At 44.4% G+C, this 16,154-nt stretch overlaps 2 protein-coding genes across 2 annotated transcripts in view; one reads left to right on the forward strand and one right to left on the reverse strand.

The window, feature by feature from the left end:
- Nucleotides 1-8,159, forward strand: part of ME3 (malic enzyme 3) — a 176,234-nt gene extending 168,075 nt beyond the window's left edge. Inside the window, exons 9-15 of the mRNA XM_059708202.1 lie at nt 685-782; nt 1,313-1,426; nt 3,110-3,215; nt 3,819-3,961; nt 4,490-4,663; nt 5,933-6,031; nt 7,917-8,159. Coding sequence (XP_059564185.1) covers nt 685-782; nt 1,313-1,426; nt 3,110-3,215; nt 3,819-3,961; nt 4,490-4,663; nt 5,933-6,031; nt 7,917-8,078 — 896 coding nt within the window. The 3' untranslated portion in view covers nt 8,079-8,159. The remainder of the gene's footprint in view (nt 1-684; nt 783-1,312; nt 1,427-3,109; nt 3,216-3,818; nt 3,962-4,489; nt 4,664-5,932; nt 6,032-7,916) is intronic.
- Nucleotides 8,160-15,350: 7,191 nt separating this feature from the next.
- CCDC81 (coiled-coil domain containing 81) overlaps nt 15,351-16,154 on the reverse strand; it is a 37,407-nt gene continuing 36,603 nt past the window's right edge. Inside the window, exon 15 of the mRNA XM_059708204.1 lies at nt 15,351-15,823. Coding sequence (XP_059564187.1) covers nt 15,682-15,823 — 142 coding nt within the window. The 3' untranslated portion in view covers nt 15,351-15,681. The remainder of the gene's footprint in view (nt 15,824-16,154) is intronic.

Consider the following 16,154-nt stretch of genomic DNA (forward strand, 5'->3'; position numbering starts at 1 on the left):
AACTACAACCATACACTTGTAGTTGATAGTAGCAGATCATTAAGAATATATACTGCCATCAAGTCCAAGTTATTTTCTCCTTGGTCAGCTGGTCATGAGGAATTCCTTTTGGGGTCTTAGGTGTGGATTGAGAGAGAAGAAGTCACGCAGCAGGAGTAGGTGTTAAGCAAATCTGAGCCACCTGCTCATGGAACTTAAACCTTCTGAGCTGCTCATGCCATTTGATGATGGTATGCTTCTGGGCCCAGCCAACCTTATGACTTGGTGGATAAGATAGACAGCTCAGATCATATGGTCACTTAATGTCTCATAGTTTGCAGCCTTGTTTTTAATATGGTTATTGTTTACCTTAAACAAAGAATTTCTTACACTTTATTGGGGGTTTCATTATATTTGTCCTTGTCATTTCATTTATAAATGATGGTCATAGCAGCACCTGACTCTGATCTTCTCTCCCAGGATTGAGTAACAATCAGGAGAAGATTGTTACAAAATAACAATCATCTGCTGAAGAGGGCATGGATTTGCTTTAAAACCCTTCATCCCTTCAGGCTTAACTTCTAAAAGGGCTTAGAAAAGTGGCTTGTCCCACCACAAATTCTAGGTGTGGGAAACTCTGCCAAGTCTTCTCTTAGGGGTTGAGACCCAGTCGCCAGAGGTTGACCTCAGTCCATTCTGTTGCAGGCACAGCCGCCGTCGCTGTGGCAGGGATCCTGGCTGCTCTGAGAATCACCAAGAACAAGCTCTCCAATCACATGTTCGTTTTCCAAGGTGCAGGTGAGGTAGGTGCCATCAGGGGCTCTCTACTGTTGTTCCAGTCGGAGAATAAGAATGGGTGGTGGTTTGCCCTAGCTGGTTTGGCTCAGTGGATAGAGTGTTGGCCTGTGGACTGAAGGGTCCCAGGTTCGATTCCAGTCAAGGGCACATGCCTGGGTTACCGGCTCAAGTCCCCAGTGTGGGGCATGCAGGAGGCAGCCGATCAATGATTCTCTCTCATCATTGATGTTTCTATCTCTCTCTCCCTCTCTCTTCCTCTCTGAAATCAATAAAAATATATTTAAGGGGGAAAAAAATAGTGGGTGGTGGGGTGTCAAGTCGGGAAGTGCTCTGGGGTTCTGAAAAGAGGAAGAATCACAGGTGCGTTGTGATCATTGCAGCAGCCTGGGCCCCAGCATTTGATGACTCGAGGCAAGGACTTAACTGGGTCTCCTGAAAGTAAGGGGGAAGGAGACAGCATCTTGGTGAAACATCTGGTAAATGCTGAGTAGTTGTTTGCCCTATGTCTGAGCATTCACCCTTTGATACCTCCCAGGCAGCCATGGGCATCGCCCACCTCCTTGTCATGGCCCTAGAGAAAGAAGGCATACCCAAGGCAGAGGCCAAGAAGAAGATCTGGATGGTGGATTCCAAAGGACTTATTGTCAAGGTACTGTCAGTTTGCAGACCTGGAGGCTTCCTGACACCTTCAGCTATTGGAAGTAGACAGGATGAGGTCTCCAAGGGACAAACTGCTCAGACAGAATAGAGGACAAAAGACTCCAAAGCAAAAGACTCATTGTAAAGTAGCCTTAATCGCTTCTGTCCAACAGCTTTGAATGTGTGTGCAAGTGTGTGTATGTGTGCCCCATCCGGCCCTATCTCCCACCACTCCCTGCCTGTACTAACCTCCAGCCATAATGAATCATGTCCAAAAGTAACACACGCTCTGTTCCACATATTTGCATATTTTGTTCCTCTGCTTGAAATGCCCTTCTCTTTTCCCTCACACCCACTCTCAATTCCACACGTCCCATCCATTTCCTCCTTAACCTGCTGGGTTAGCTCAAATGTTACCTCCTCCAAGAAGCTTCCTCTGAGCATCTAGGTCTCAATTTACTACATCTATACTCATTTAGCCCCCTCCCCATAAATTGCACTTAGCACATTATAGGGCAGTTGCCCCTTTACTAGTCTGTCTCCCCACTAGTCTCTGTAGTCTTATGTCAAAGTCTGGCATATGGTAGGTGCATAACTAATGTTTGACGTATGAGTGAAAGAGTGAATGGGAGAGAGACAGTCCAGCTTCTGACGGGGATGTGGTGAGGGGCACAATCAGATGACCTCCTCCCTTGGGACTTCACTCAAGAGTTCCACGTTTTTATTCCCAGAATGTCACTAACACAGAATGTCAGTGAGAGATTAAAAAAAAACACAAACACACACAAAAAAAACAGAGATAGGGACAGGGAAAGTATGTGGGACCACCAACCAAGAATAGCAGAGACCCCTTAGTATAAACTGACCTTCCTATTGTTCCATATAGAGCCAGGTTACTGCTGGAAGGAACTGAGGCCTGGAGACACCTCCTCCCACCCCAGGTCATTCCAAAGCATAATCTAGGCACAGGTAGAGGCTGCCACACTTCCCTCTTGCCCATCTTTCAACATCATTTTGCTAACCCCATTGAGCCACCCCTACTAAAAGATCTCTCAAGCTGATCCCTTCACTCTTCATGAGGAGAGCAACCCAAATGGGTCATCAGAAACGTTTGTACCCATTTACCAGCCTGTCACCCACCGACTCCTGTTAGGTGAAACAGAAGCAATCTGGCTGATCTGGCGGTGTAGCCAGCCATTGTAAGCCTGTTCTGGACCTTGGCCTGGTATTGTTCACAGGGAGGTTAATGGCTCATAAAATGCATGCAGATTCGTTCCCTCAGGCCCCGTCTGTCAATTGGACCTGGGTGCTGGATGCCTTGGGGCCAGGGGTCTTGGTCAGACTCACGCATTTCCTGAGAGCCTCTCTGTTCTGGCCCAGGAAGCCAAGACCCAGCAGTTCCAAGATGGGCTTTAGAGATTCTCCATAGATGGTTTGGGTTAAATAAAAGCACCATACACACACACACACACACACACACACACACACACACACACACACACACACTAAAAATCCTTAAGTTCTACCTTCAGTTCTGCCAGGAAATATGATCAAGAGGGCAGGTCCCAAGGCTCCTGATGGCTCAGACCAAAGCACGGGGCTCAGCGGGAAATGCTCCAAGTCTCCAAATGCATCCATGCCCCTCCCTAGAGGTTCTCACCACAGCTGCTTCGAGTTCTTCCTTTTCCTGCAGGGAAGAAGCCACCTAAACCATGAGAAGGAGATGTTTGCCCAGGACCATCCTGAAGTGAACTCCCTGGAGGAGGTGGTGAGGCTGGTGAAGCCCACGGCCATCATAGGTAGGAGGAGGGAGGCAGCTCACTGCCCAGCCCAGCTAACCCTCTTGATTGCAGGTGGGGACTGAGGCTCAGCAAAGAGGCGTAAGTGGCCCATGGAAACACAGCTCTTTCCCCTATCCCATGTCTAATTCAATACCAAGACTTTTATTGAGCGACTACTGTATAAACACCATAGAACCAAGGCATCAAGGCATCAAGGGGCTTAAAGATGCAGTTGTACAGTACTGTGGAAGAGCGCAGAGCTGGTCTCTCTAACCAGGATGAAATGAGCATTCCTTCTCTCAGGCAGGGACCCTGGCCTCCCTCCCTGTATGGCAGGAGTAGCCTACAATAAAGGACAAGGTCCAGAAATGCCTTCACGGGTGCACCCTACCTGGGTATGGCCCTGAACTAGACCAGTGGTCCTCAGGGATCAACAGGAGGTCTCAGCCAGCTCAACCAGAAGGACCCTTTTCTCTCTGCTCCCCCCACCCCTGTGTCAGATGCCATCCCCAAGACTCATGAGTCTTTCATGTTGCACCTCACTCCCCCACCCTACCACCAGGAGGGGAATGGGCTGTTTATACAGATGGGCATCCCCACTACCCACCTTTTCCCCTGTAGGTGTTGCTGCCATCGCAGGAGCCTTCACGGAGCAGATTCTGAGGGACATGGCCTCCTTCCATGAGCGCCCTATCATCTTTGCCCTGAGCAACCCCACCAGCAAGGCCGAGTGCACAGCTGAGAAGTGCTACCAGGTCACCGAGGTCAGCAAGGAGTCCTTCCCTCCCCAGGCTGAGAGGACATAGTAGCAATAACTATGAGTAACCCTCTGAGGGTGAAAAAAGTCCCCACATTGCTGATGATCAAACTGAGGTTCAGAAAGATGAAGTAACTTGCCCAAGGGCACAGAGACAATAAGGAGCTGGAGCTGACCCTCAAACTCAGGTCTGACTCCAAAGCCCAAGCTCTTCCCATTGAGCTACACTGCTCACGGGTCTTCTAATAACACAGAGCTTTAACCAGACGCAAGGTCACATATGTAACTGTCAGGTCCTGGGTTGGCCCTCCCAGGAAGTGACAGGTGAAAAAGGTACACTTCCACCTCTCAGCAGTTTCTTGGTTCTACCAGGTAACAGTGGGGCTAAGATCATGAATGAGTGCAGTGTGCTCGGCATGATGCTGAGCATTGGGGAGAGGATGAAGGAAGGTCCAGCATTGAGACATAAGACTAGGCCACCACTGCTGCCCGAAACCGATCTCCAGTTCGTCTCTGACTTTCTTCCTGCCTCCAGGGCCGAGGGATCTTTGCCAGCGGAAGTCCTTTTGAGAACGTGACTCTGGAAGACGGCAGGACCTTCATTCCGGGCCAGGGAAACAACGCCTATGTGTTCCCTGGAGTGGCGCTGGGAGTCATCGCCGGCGGGATCCGGCACATCCCAGATGAGATCTTCCTCCTGACAGCAGAGGTATCACTCTCAATCCTCCCCATAGGACCTGTTATCTACCCCAGGTCTTACATGGGGCCCCCAAAGATTCCTCCTCTGGTCTCTTCTGCTCACCTGCTGCCAACTCTGGCAATGGATGGCAAAGGGCCTGGACCTCAAGCTTCTCTCAAAACCACTGTGAGGCTTGAACTTCTCTCAAAACACACACAGGGTTTTTAATGGGGGGAAAGGAAATAGTCAATGGGAGGGGTGCCAACAGGGGGCGCTGGCAGTAAGGAGACATACCTTGTACTGCTCCCTGGCACCCAGCAGTGGCCATCTAGATGCCTAGTACAGAGGAGATGCCACCTAAGACGTCTGAAACTGTGGGCCTGCGAACCATGACAGGCAATGGGTTCTTCCAGTCCCAGGTCTGGGCCACGTCACTGGGGAAACTGCTGGCAGAATAAGCCCCACTAGGGCAGCTGTCTGTAAGGAAGGGGATGGACTGCATGTCTGGTTTGCCTGCTCTGAGTACCGGATCTTGAGCACAGGTCTAGAGGCATGGGATGCCCCTGCTACAGGTATCTCCCTAGAAAAGCTCCCAGAAGCAATCTTTACTAGACACAGTGAAAACAATGAAAGAATTCTTTAAGAATGACAGCACCCTTCATAATAATGCTCACTGATCATTACAGTTACAGTTATTATTTATCAAGTGCTTCCTAAATGGTGGGCACTTCACATTTAACCTGACTCTGAGGCATAGAAATGTCTCTGTTTGTGCCCACAAGCTCCAAAGACTCTACTTGATCTCCGAATCCACTCACACCCCCTCCCCATGGCACTGGAGAGAGACCAAATGCAGCCCTACTTGGCCCCATTCCTGAGTCCCACCAGTTACCACCAGGTTTCTTCTTCCTATGTCTTGGTCTTCGAGTGTCAGCTCTGTGTAGCCATGCAGAGATGTCTCCTAGGGTTTCCAGCCTCCCCCAAACTATGTCAACACTAGCTACAGCTCTGTGCTGTGGTTCTGTCTCCCGTATTCTGTACTTGTGTTTCTTCTCATTGCTACAGTCAGTGGTGGTGGTGTGTCCTATGGCTGTGGGCAGGGCTGTTTGAAACTCCCACTGGTTGGAAATAGTCAGGTCGTGCTTGAAGTCGGCCTGAAAGCAAATCCCCCCATTGTGCAGAAACATGGTTGCTAGAGCCTTCCTGTGTGACCTGGGAGAGGAGTCTTCGGTGTGATGGGTTGGGCTTGTTCTGGGAAGGCGGAAACTGAGCTTCTTCCTCTTGGTTCTCTCTCCCCAGAAAATTGCCCACGAGGTCTCTGAACATCATCTGTCCCAGGGGAGACTGTACCCACCACTCAATACCATCCGAGACGTGTCTCTGAGAATCGCCGTCAAAGTAAGGAGAACCCTACTCCCTACGATACGGGTAGAGAGGCTCATCCACTGTCTCTGTGACTTCAGAAGGACTGAGGGGGTGTGGCGACAACCCGAGCTCCTTGGGCTGGACTGCATACAGCCCAGAGGCTGAGTGACAAACTCCTGCCTGCAGCTCCAGCCCTACCCCCAACACCCACTCAGGCCAGTTCTGGGAATGATCCTGACTTTCCACTCAAACACCAGGCAGAAAGGCCATCAAAGTCCGAAGTTTTGTGGACCGGAATGTGGGTGGAATTTTTTTTAATGAATCATAAGTACCCATTTATACAGAAAGGACAACTTGCATAGCATCATGGAAAGAGCTCAAGCAGTGGGGTCCCAGCTCTTCCAATCAGCAGCAGAATCACCTGGGGCCAATACATCACTTCCCTGAATCTCAGTTTCCTCTTTTTTCCAAAGGCCCAGTAATTCCTCTCTCCCAGAGTTCTGGAAAATTTTAAAACAGAATTCCACACTCAGTGCCTTCCTGGCCAGAGTAGGTGTTCATTCCTTTCCTTTCTCTCAGAATGAGTGGCCATGGGCTGATCAGGTTCATGGAACATTTCAAGGAAAAGTTCCACCCTAGAGACCATGCAGAGATGATAGGTTTTCAAAGAATCAGAACATGGTGCAATGAACACTGACCCAACATTGATAACTGTTGAATCTAGATGATGAATACATGAGGATTATTATACTATTACTTCTATTAGTATATATAATTTACATTTTCTATAATCAGTTTTAAAAATAATTTCAGAAAATGCATTGCACAGTAACGTCACTCCCCATGACTTGTCCAGTGCAGGATCCAGAATCAACCCTCATGACCAACATTCCAACTCAGAGTCCAGCTATCCCATGTCCAGTTTCTTCCTTTGGGGATATTTGGATTAACAATGCATTTAGAAGCAGAGGCAGACTTTAGTGTAAGACTTCTTTAAAAAAAAAAAAAATATATATATATATATATATAGAGAGAGAGAGAGAGAGAGAGAGAGAGAGACAAACATGCAAATTGACCACACCTTCGTTATGCCTTAAGCCACGCCCACCATCCAATCAGAGCGACTATATGCAAATTAACCCAACCAAGATGGTGGCCAGCAGCCACGGAGCTAGAGCAAGCAGGAGTCTTGGTTGCTCCAGTGATGGAGGAAGCCAAGCTTCCCGCCTGCCGCGGCTGGCTCTGAGCTCCACTGAAGGCAACAAAGTTTCAATTATAGAAGATAAATAAACCCCAGATACCTGCTTTCAGCCAGCCGTGGCCACGGAGCTGGAGTAAGCAGGAGGCTTCCCTCCCACCCACCCTGGCCTGCTCTGAGCTCCTCTCAAGGCTACAAAGTTTCAATTATAGGAGGTAAATAAATCCCAGAATTAAAAAAAGAAAAAAAGGAGAGACTGGGAGCTTCCGTCACTGGCGGGCTTGGCCAGCCTGAAAATGGCCCTCAGCCCCTCACCTAGACTGGCCAGGCAACCCAGTGGGGACCCCCCGAACCTAAAGGGGGTGTCGCCAGCCTGAAAACAACCATCAGCCCCTCACCCAGGCTGGCCAAACCTCCATGGGGTGAGGGTCCCCACTGGTGAGGGTTTGACCAGCTCGCAACCTGGGCCTGTGCCCTTGACCAGAATTGAATTGGGGACCCTTCAGTCCGCAGACTGACACTCTAGCCACTGAGCCAAACCAGCTTAATGGTTTGGACAGAAAGCTCAACATCTTTCCTCTCCAGTGGGTCCCAGCTCATGAGCAGCACACACACACCTGGTTCGTTAGGGTATATTCCCTTCCACTGGCCCCCAAAGAAGGGTCCTTAGGCAGGTTTCTCCTTCGATCCAGTTCCTCAGCCAAAGATCTTTTTCCCTAGGTTCTTGACTTCGCGTACAAACACAATTTGGCCTCCTACTACCCGGAGCCCAAGGACAAGGAGGCTTTTATAAGATCCCTGGTCTACACTCCAGACTATGACTCCTTTACACTGGACACCTACACGTGGCCCAAGGAAGCCATGAATGTTCAGACAGTCTGATGCGGTCCCAGAGGCTGGTGTGGAGCTAGATGAAGCCCAGAGTAAAATAACACTGATAATATAAATGGATTCCAAAATGGCCATCCTTGTCACTGTGTTTTTCCTTTGAACTTTGTGGTGTGAGGGGAGATGCCCGGGCATACGGTAAATAGTAAATGAGAGCCTTGTCCCTACAGGCCCTGAGTTCACTTTTCTATAACCTTCCTCTGATCTCTTTCCAAAAAACTTCCTTGTCTATTAATGGCTATATTGGCTAGCCCTGGTGGGAAAGCCAGAATCCTGCTAGAACTTTGCTTTCCAAGATCACAATAAGGCAGGACAGGTACGTGTCTTCAAACAAACAAAACTCAATCAGAATCTTCCTCTGACTTGCGTTTCTCCAGGAGAGGTCTGGGAATCACTTTTTAACATGTGGATATGGTCTACATGTTACTCAGGACCCCAAATTGGACTGTGATCAATCTACCTAATCATCAAAATTGACTAGTTAGAAATAAGGCTGGGAAATCTCTTGCTAATTTTGAGTTGCTATGGATACTTCTGATCACATGAGTTCAATAAATCCTCTTGAATACTTGTGGGGCCCACTCTGCAAATCTCATTTTTCTAACTGTCGTTACCATATCCTTGAGCCTTTCAGAGTTCAAAATCTAGTGAAAGAAATGAGATATGGACACAATTCATTTTGCTGCAAAGCATAAAGTGGTAAGTCCATGAAAGAAGTGCAGGTAATGGTGGAGGGTGTTCAAAGAAGGGAGAGGATACTTCCTATGAGAGCAGAAGAAAAGGCTTTAGAAGGAGCAGTGTTTGCACTAAGTTCCAAGAATGAAGGGTGGTGGGAACAGCCACTGGCCAGAAAGTGTGACCCACCCATCAGGGAGTTCAATCTCAGTTGGAGGAATACACACCCTTCGAGTCGCCAATGGATGCAGAGGCTGACTTGCTGGAGGCAGTTCACTAACTAGTCAGAAATGATCATTGCCCTGTAAGTTGCTGAGTAGTACACATTCCTTTTTGGTTATTACTAAAAGGGAAACCAGAGAAATGTAGGTGCGGAGGGTCAGCAAGCCAAGGAGGCAGAAGGAAGTGAAGTACTGAGGGAGGAGTGCGCACCGTGGGGAGTTCTGGGAAAGACTTGATTTCATTTTCCTGGCTTCGGAACACTCTCTCTTCCACCCTTCATACTCTTAAATAATTCAGCAAACCAAGCAGTTTTCTTTTAGAATGGTGTCAGTCTGTCCTGTGTGTTTCTTAAACTAAATTCAACTATAGCCTTCACTTCCTCATGTTCATCAGAGTCTACCATGGAGTGGGGACAAGCCTGAAGCCCCTGCAATCAGAGACTCTAAATTGCTAAAATCTATTGGGATGGTAATTTCCAACCTCTAGCTTCATTATAGAACAAAGAAAACAATAAACCATGATTAGGGACCTACCACTGCCCACCTCTATGTGTAGAAGATGCCAAAGAATAGAATAGCACTTCTCTCCCTCTCCCAAGCTTTCTCTCTTTTTTTCCTCTCTCATCCCCCTCCAATAAATGAGTTTAGAAAGTTCATAGGATGCAAAGTCAATATACAAAAATCAATTGAATTTCTATATACTAGCAGCAAACAATATAGAAATAAAATTCTATTCACAATAGCATCCAAAAAATACTTTAAAATTTAAGAGTGCAAGCCTTATACACTGAAAACTAGAACTAAGTTGCTCATAGAACTTAAAGAAGATCTAAATAAATGAAGAGTGTACTATGTTCATTGAATTTGAAGACTCAATATTGTCAAGGCTGCAATTCTCTCCAAATTATCTATAAATTCAACCCAGTAACTACCAAAATCCCTGTAGGATTTTTTGTAGAAATTGATAGGCTGATCCTAAAATTTATATGAAAATGCAAAGGACCTAGAATTGCTAGTTTTTAAAAAAGAAAAACAAAGTACACTATCCAGTTTGAAAACCTACTATAAAACTATAATGATCAATACTGTGTGTCATGTAGATCAATAGAACAAAATGGAAAATTTACAAATAAGTCCTTACATTGATGATACTTTGATTTCTCAACAAAGCTACCAAAATAATTCAATGAGGTAAAGAATGGTCTTTTCAACAAATGAAGCTGAAACAACTGGATATTCACATGCAAAAAAAAAAAAGAAAGAAGAAAAAATGAGTTTAGACATTACCTTATACCGTACACAAAAAATTAACTCAAAATTGATCACAGACCTAAATGTAAGCGCTAAAAACCATAAAATTTCAAAAGAAAATATAACAGAAAAATCTTGGTGACTGATTAAAAGTATGATTTATGAAAGAAAAATTGATAAACTTTACTTCATCAAATTTTAAAACTTTTTCACTTTGAAACACACCAATAAGAGAAAAAAAAGCAGCAGAATATATATTCTTTTCAAGTGCACCTGAAACATTTTCTAGGATAGACCACATGTTAGGACACAGAACAAGTCTCAATAAATTTAAAAAGATTGAAATCATATCAAGCGTCTTCTCTGACCATAATGCTATGAAACTTGAAATCAATCACAAGAAAAAAAAAAACTTAAAAACACACAAAGACTTGGAGACTAAACAACATGTTACTAAGCAATGAATGGGTAACAGGAAGATCAAGGAATAAATTAAAAGATACCTTGAAACAAATGAAAATGAGAATACAACAACTCAAAATCTGTGGAACACAGGGAAAGCAATCCTAAGAGGGAAATTCATAGCATTACAGGCCTATCTCAAGAAACAAGAAAAAGCTCAAACAACCTAACTTTATATTTCAATGAACTTGAAAAAGAACAACAAAGCCCAAAGTGAGTAGAAGGAAAGTAGTAATAAAGATCAGAGCAGAAATAATAGTCTAAAAAGAAAAATACAAAAGATCAATGAAATCAAGAGTTGATTCTTTGAAAGGATAAACAAGATTGACAAACCTTTAACCAGACTCATTAAGAAAATGAGAGGACCCAAATAATTAAAATCAAAAATGAAAGAGGAAAAATAAAACTGACACCAAAGAAATACAAAGGATTGTAAAAATATATATATATATATATATATATATATATATATATATATATATATATATTATGAACAACTATATGCCAGTAAATTGGACAATCTGGACAAAATGGATACCTTCCAAGAAACATGCAACCTCCCAAAACTGAATCAAGAAGAATCAGAGGATCTAAATGGACAGACTGCAATTAGTGAAATTGAAGCAGTAATCAAAAAATTCCTAACAAACAAAAGCCCTAAATAAGTTGAGAAAATTGGACAGATACATGCAAAAAAATTAAACTACACCACCTTCTTACACCACACACAAGGATAAACTAAAAATGGATTAAATACTTAAATGCTAGACACAAAACCACACAAAAAAATCACATGAAAAACATAGGCAGTAAAATCTCAGACATTTCTCATAGCAATATTTTTTTCTGATATATCTCCTCAGGTAAGGGCAACAAAAGAAAAAATAAACAATAGGACTAAATCATACTAAAAAGTTATTACACAGCAAAGGAAACCATCAACAAAATGAAAAAATAACCCACTAAATGGGAAAACATATTCTCTGATAAATCTGATGAGGGGTTAATATCCAACATTAGAAAGAACTTATAAAAATCAACACCAAAAAACAAACAATCCAATTAAAAAGTGAACAAAGGACCTGAATAGACACTTCTTCAAAGAGGGCATACAGATGGCCAATAGACACATGAAAAGATGCTCAACATCACTAATCATCAGAGAGATGCAAATTAAAACCACAATGAGATATTACCTCACACCTGTCAGAATGGCAATCATCAATAAATCAGCAAACAGCAAATGCTGGTGAGGATGTGGAGAAAAGGGAACCCTCATGTACTGTTGGTTGGAATGCAGGTTGGTGCAGCCACTGTGGAAAGCAGAATGGAAATACCTCAAAAAAATTAAAAATGGCTGCCCTGATCAGTTTGGCTCAGTGGATAGAACGTCGGCCTGTGGACTCAAGGGTCCCAGGTTCGATTCCGGTCAAGGGCGTGTACCTTGGTTGTGGGCACATCCCCAGTGGGGAGTGTGCAGGAGGCAGCTGATCGATGTTTCTCTTGCATCGATGTTTCTAACTCTCTATCCCTCTCCCTTCCTCTCTGTAAAAAATCAATAAAAAATATTTTAAAAAAAAATTAAAAATGGAACTGCCTTATGACTCAGCAATTCCACTTCTGGAAATTTATCTAAAGAAACGTGAAACACAAATATGAAAAAATACATGCACTTCTTTGTTCATTGCAGTGCTATTTACATTAGCCAAGATCTGGAAGCAGCCCAAGAGTACATCAATAAATGAGTGGATGAAACAGCTGAATACACAACGGAACACTACTCAGCCATAAATAAATGAATAAATAAATAAATAAGAAAAATTTACCCTTTGTGACAGCATGTATGGACCTGGAGAACATTATTCAAAGTGAAATAAGTCAAAGAAAGACAAATATCATATGATTTCACTCATATATTGAATCTAATTAACAAACTGAACTAACATCCAAAATAGGCACAGACTTTAGAGAATAGACTGACACCTGAGGGGGAGGATGCTGGGAGAGTGGAGGGATTGAGCAGGGGGGGAAAGAGAGAACTCATGGATATGGACAACACTGTGGTGATTATGGGAGGTAGGGGATGGGTGAAGGTGAAGGAGGGTATAGGAGGGATAAAAATGGTAATGGGGAAAAATAAACGGGGGGGGAGGGGACGGAGACAAGCAATAGACTAGGAGACATGGTAAGATTGTAACCTCTACTTCTGGCAGGACTTTGTCTCTTAAGCACAATGAGATTAAGGGAGATTTCGTCTGTCTTTTAAGTCTGCATTCTAACTCCCCAGCCTCTCTCGGCCTCAGAATTCAGCAAATGTTGTTTAGAGTGGTGGGTGCTGTGGTTGCACCTCCCGGGTCGCTCTTCTGCTCTGAAACACTCCTTACACCAGCTGTCAGGAGTATCAGCAGCTGAAGGTTCACAGGTGCACCCTCCCTCCCCGAGAATTACACTTGACTAAAGGAAAATGCTTCACCCAAGGTTACGCCCTCATCCCCAGGAGACAGCCTGCATCCAATGACTACTTGATTCAAGTCTAGAGGCCCAGCCCCCTTACCTCAATTGGGGACATCTCTAAATGGCCATCCTAGTTTCAGAGCTCCCTGCAAGACTGGCTGAAGCCATTGCTGCAAAACTACATGTATCTCCACTCAACTTCTTCTGCCGCATGCTGGTACTCTAGCTCTCTCACAGGCATTGCTGAGAGGACTCCCCAGTAAACCTCCAAATGCAAATCTCAGATTCAGTATCTTGTTTTCTGGAGAACTCAACTAGCAACATATGGAGGAAACGGGCCAAGCTTCTCAATGTTCCAGTCTGTTGCAGCCACACACACACGACCACCAAAAGCCTTGCTGGGTTTCTCTTTCCCTCAGTAGAGGAGACCCACTACAAAGATCAAGCCTGTTTTTTAATCCCAGACCAGAATTAGTAAATGCTGCCAGCGACCAAAATGGCCACTTACTTCAGCTCCTTCCTCTGGAATTCCTATTCACCTAGTCTTTGTTGCTTTCACAGTTCCCACTTCTTTAAACATATGATTTAAAATTTTTATCCATATTTTTCTGGTTGTTACAGGGTGGATGCTGGGTTTCCATGACCTACTTCATCCTATCTAGAAATAGAAGTCTCTAAACATAGATTTTTTTAAATTCCAAATGCATGGATATTAACTTTTTTCCTAGCTTAACTGTAGTCAGAAAAGTGTTTGTATTATTCAGTTATTTTTAAATTTACTGAAATTTTTATGTTTGTCTATCATAGTCAAATTCAATAAAATATTTCATGTACTTTGAAAAATATATGGATCTTCGCTGTTGGATGCAATGCCCCTTATGTGTTCATGGGATCAAGCTTGTTGTTTTGTTCAAATCTTTATTCTTACAGATTTCTGAAAGGACAGTAAAATTTCCCACAACTGTGGTAAACTTATCAATTTTCCTTGTAGTTCTGTCCATATTTGCTTTATATATTTTGGACCAATGTTGTTTGATGCATGAAGTTTGGAATTGTTATAACTTCCTGGTGAATTGAAACTTTAAATAATGATTTTCCTTATCTTTAGTAATGCCTTTGTTTCTACTTTTACTAATTGACACAACTATACCATCTTACTTAAATTAAGTCTCTCTCCTGAATTTCATTATTTATTTCGATGCTTAAGCTCTTATATCAGCTGGTGAATGGTGAACAATGACAAATTATTTCTCCTACAGAACTGTGTTTTCAGACAGACTGAATATATGTTTAAACTAACATTAAACATATCACCATTTTAGCAATCCTATATAATAAAAGCTTACTATGCTAAGTGTTCAGTCGGCCATTCAACCAATCAAAGCATAATATGCTAATGATATGCTAAGGCTGCTCAACCACTCGCTATGACGTGCACTGACTGGTAGGTTAGCTTGCTGCTTGCATCCAGCCAATAGGGACTGAGTGAAACAGGCTAGACATGCCCTGGAGCCCTCCCTCCTACAACCCCTCCCTGGCTGGCCAATTTCCCTTGTCTCTCCCCAACCCCAATAATGCACAGGTGGGGTTCCTCAGCCTGGCCTGTGCCCTCTCTCAATCCGGGACCCCTCAGGAGATGTTGGAGAGCCGGTTTCAGCCCAATCCCGCAGGGCAGGCTGAGGGACCCCAATGGTGTATGAATTTGTGCACCAGGCATCTAGTTATATAATAAAATAAAGTATCACGTACCCAAATATTATCTTAACACAGTTCAAAAAGCATGTAAAATGTCTAATCAATTCATTGGTAGAAACCCACTTTTTTGGTTAGGAAGACAAGGAAAAATATCACACTTCAAATAAAAATAATGGTTAATAAGCAGCTTCTAACAGATATGGCAAAGAACTATAAAGATTTTCAGAAATTTTATAATTAAAATTGTTTTAGCTACAAAGCATCTCTACCTTTTAAAAATGTTTATTAAGCCCTGGCCAGTGTGACTCAGTTGGTTGACCATTGTCCTGTACACCAAAAGCTTGCCAGTTCAGTTCCCCGTCGGGCTAATTGGTGCTTCTGATTGGTGCCTCCCTCTCTCTCTCTCTCCCTCCCTCTCTCTCTCTTCTCTTTCTCTCCCTCCCTCTCTTTCTAAAAATCAATAAAGACAATTATTTTTAAGTTTACCAATATGAATTGCTAGACACAGTCAGGCGTGTAGAAAATATTTATTATGACTAAATTATTCATCATATATGAAGGAAAGATACCATGTTTTACACAAAGTCACAGAGGGAGTGGCGAGGCTGAGTCAGCGGAACCCCCACAGCCAGAATAAAGCTGGGTGCCTTCCCCCCTCCAGTGGCAGCAGGGTTCTATGGGACTGGGAGGAAGACAGGAGGGGAGACCCTGTCTTTGTGAATTCGGTAAGCGGTTAAAACGCAAGCTACCCGAAAGCACTGAAACCGCACAATACAATTTTTCAGACATTAAAAAAAAAAGAACTTTGACCAGGAAATGCAGGTCCAAACTCTTGAGTTTCACACAAACAGCCCGGAGCCCTGCAGGTGCTTCTTCAGCGGCCACTGGTGGCTGTGGCCCCCGTTGGAGGTGCTGCGCTGGCACTGTTTGCAGCGCCGGTACTTGTCACACTGGTCCAGGAGGAAGAGCTTGTCCGAGGCCCTGAGGAGAGGTGAGGAAAGGCAGCCATGAGCAGGCGTCCCCAGAGTCCTTGCTGGGGGCCTCGCTAGGAAGCCAGGGCAGTGGAAGGGATACAAAAGGAAAGTCACACCTGGCCCCTGCCCTCCAGGAGCGTACCATCCACTTGTCATCTCCCACCTGCTTTGGCTTTGTTTTCTCTTTCAAACCAACCAGTTCCTTCTTCCTGCCTGCTGCCTGCTGGAGTCCCTGCCCACACCTGGCCTAGGTCTTCGGGACACAGGTCTGCTCTGCTATGCCCTTGGAGCAGCTGTGTTATCCTGCTACTCAAGGTCATTTCTGTGTCTCCTCTATC

Source organism: Myotis daubentonii, chromosome 9, assembly GCF_963259705.1.
Source record: "Myotis daubentonii chromosome 9, mMyoDau2.1, whole genome shotgun sequence".
NCBI lineage: Eukaryota > Metazoa > Chordata > Mammalia > Chiroptera > Vespertilionidae > Myotis > Myotis daubentonii.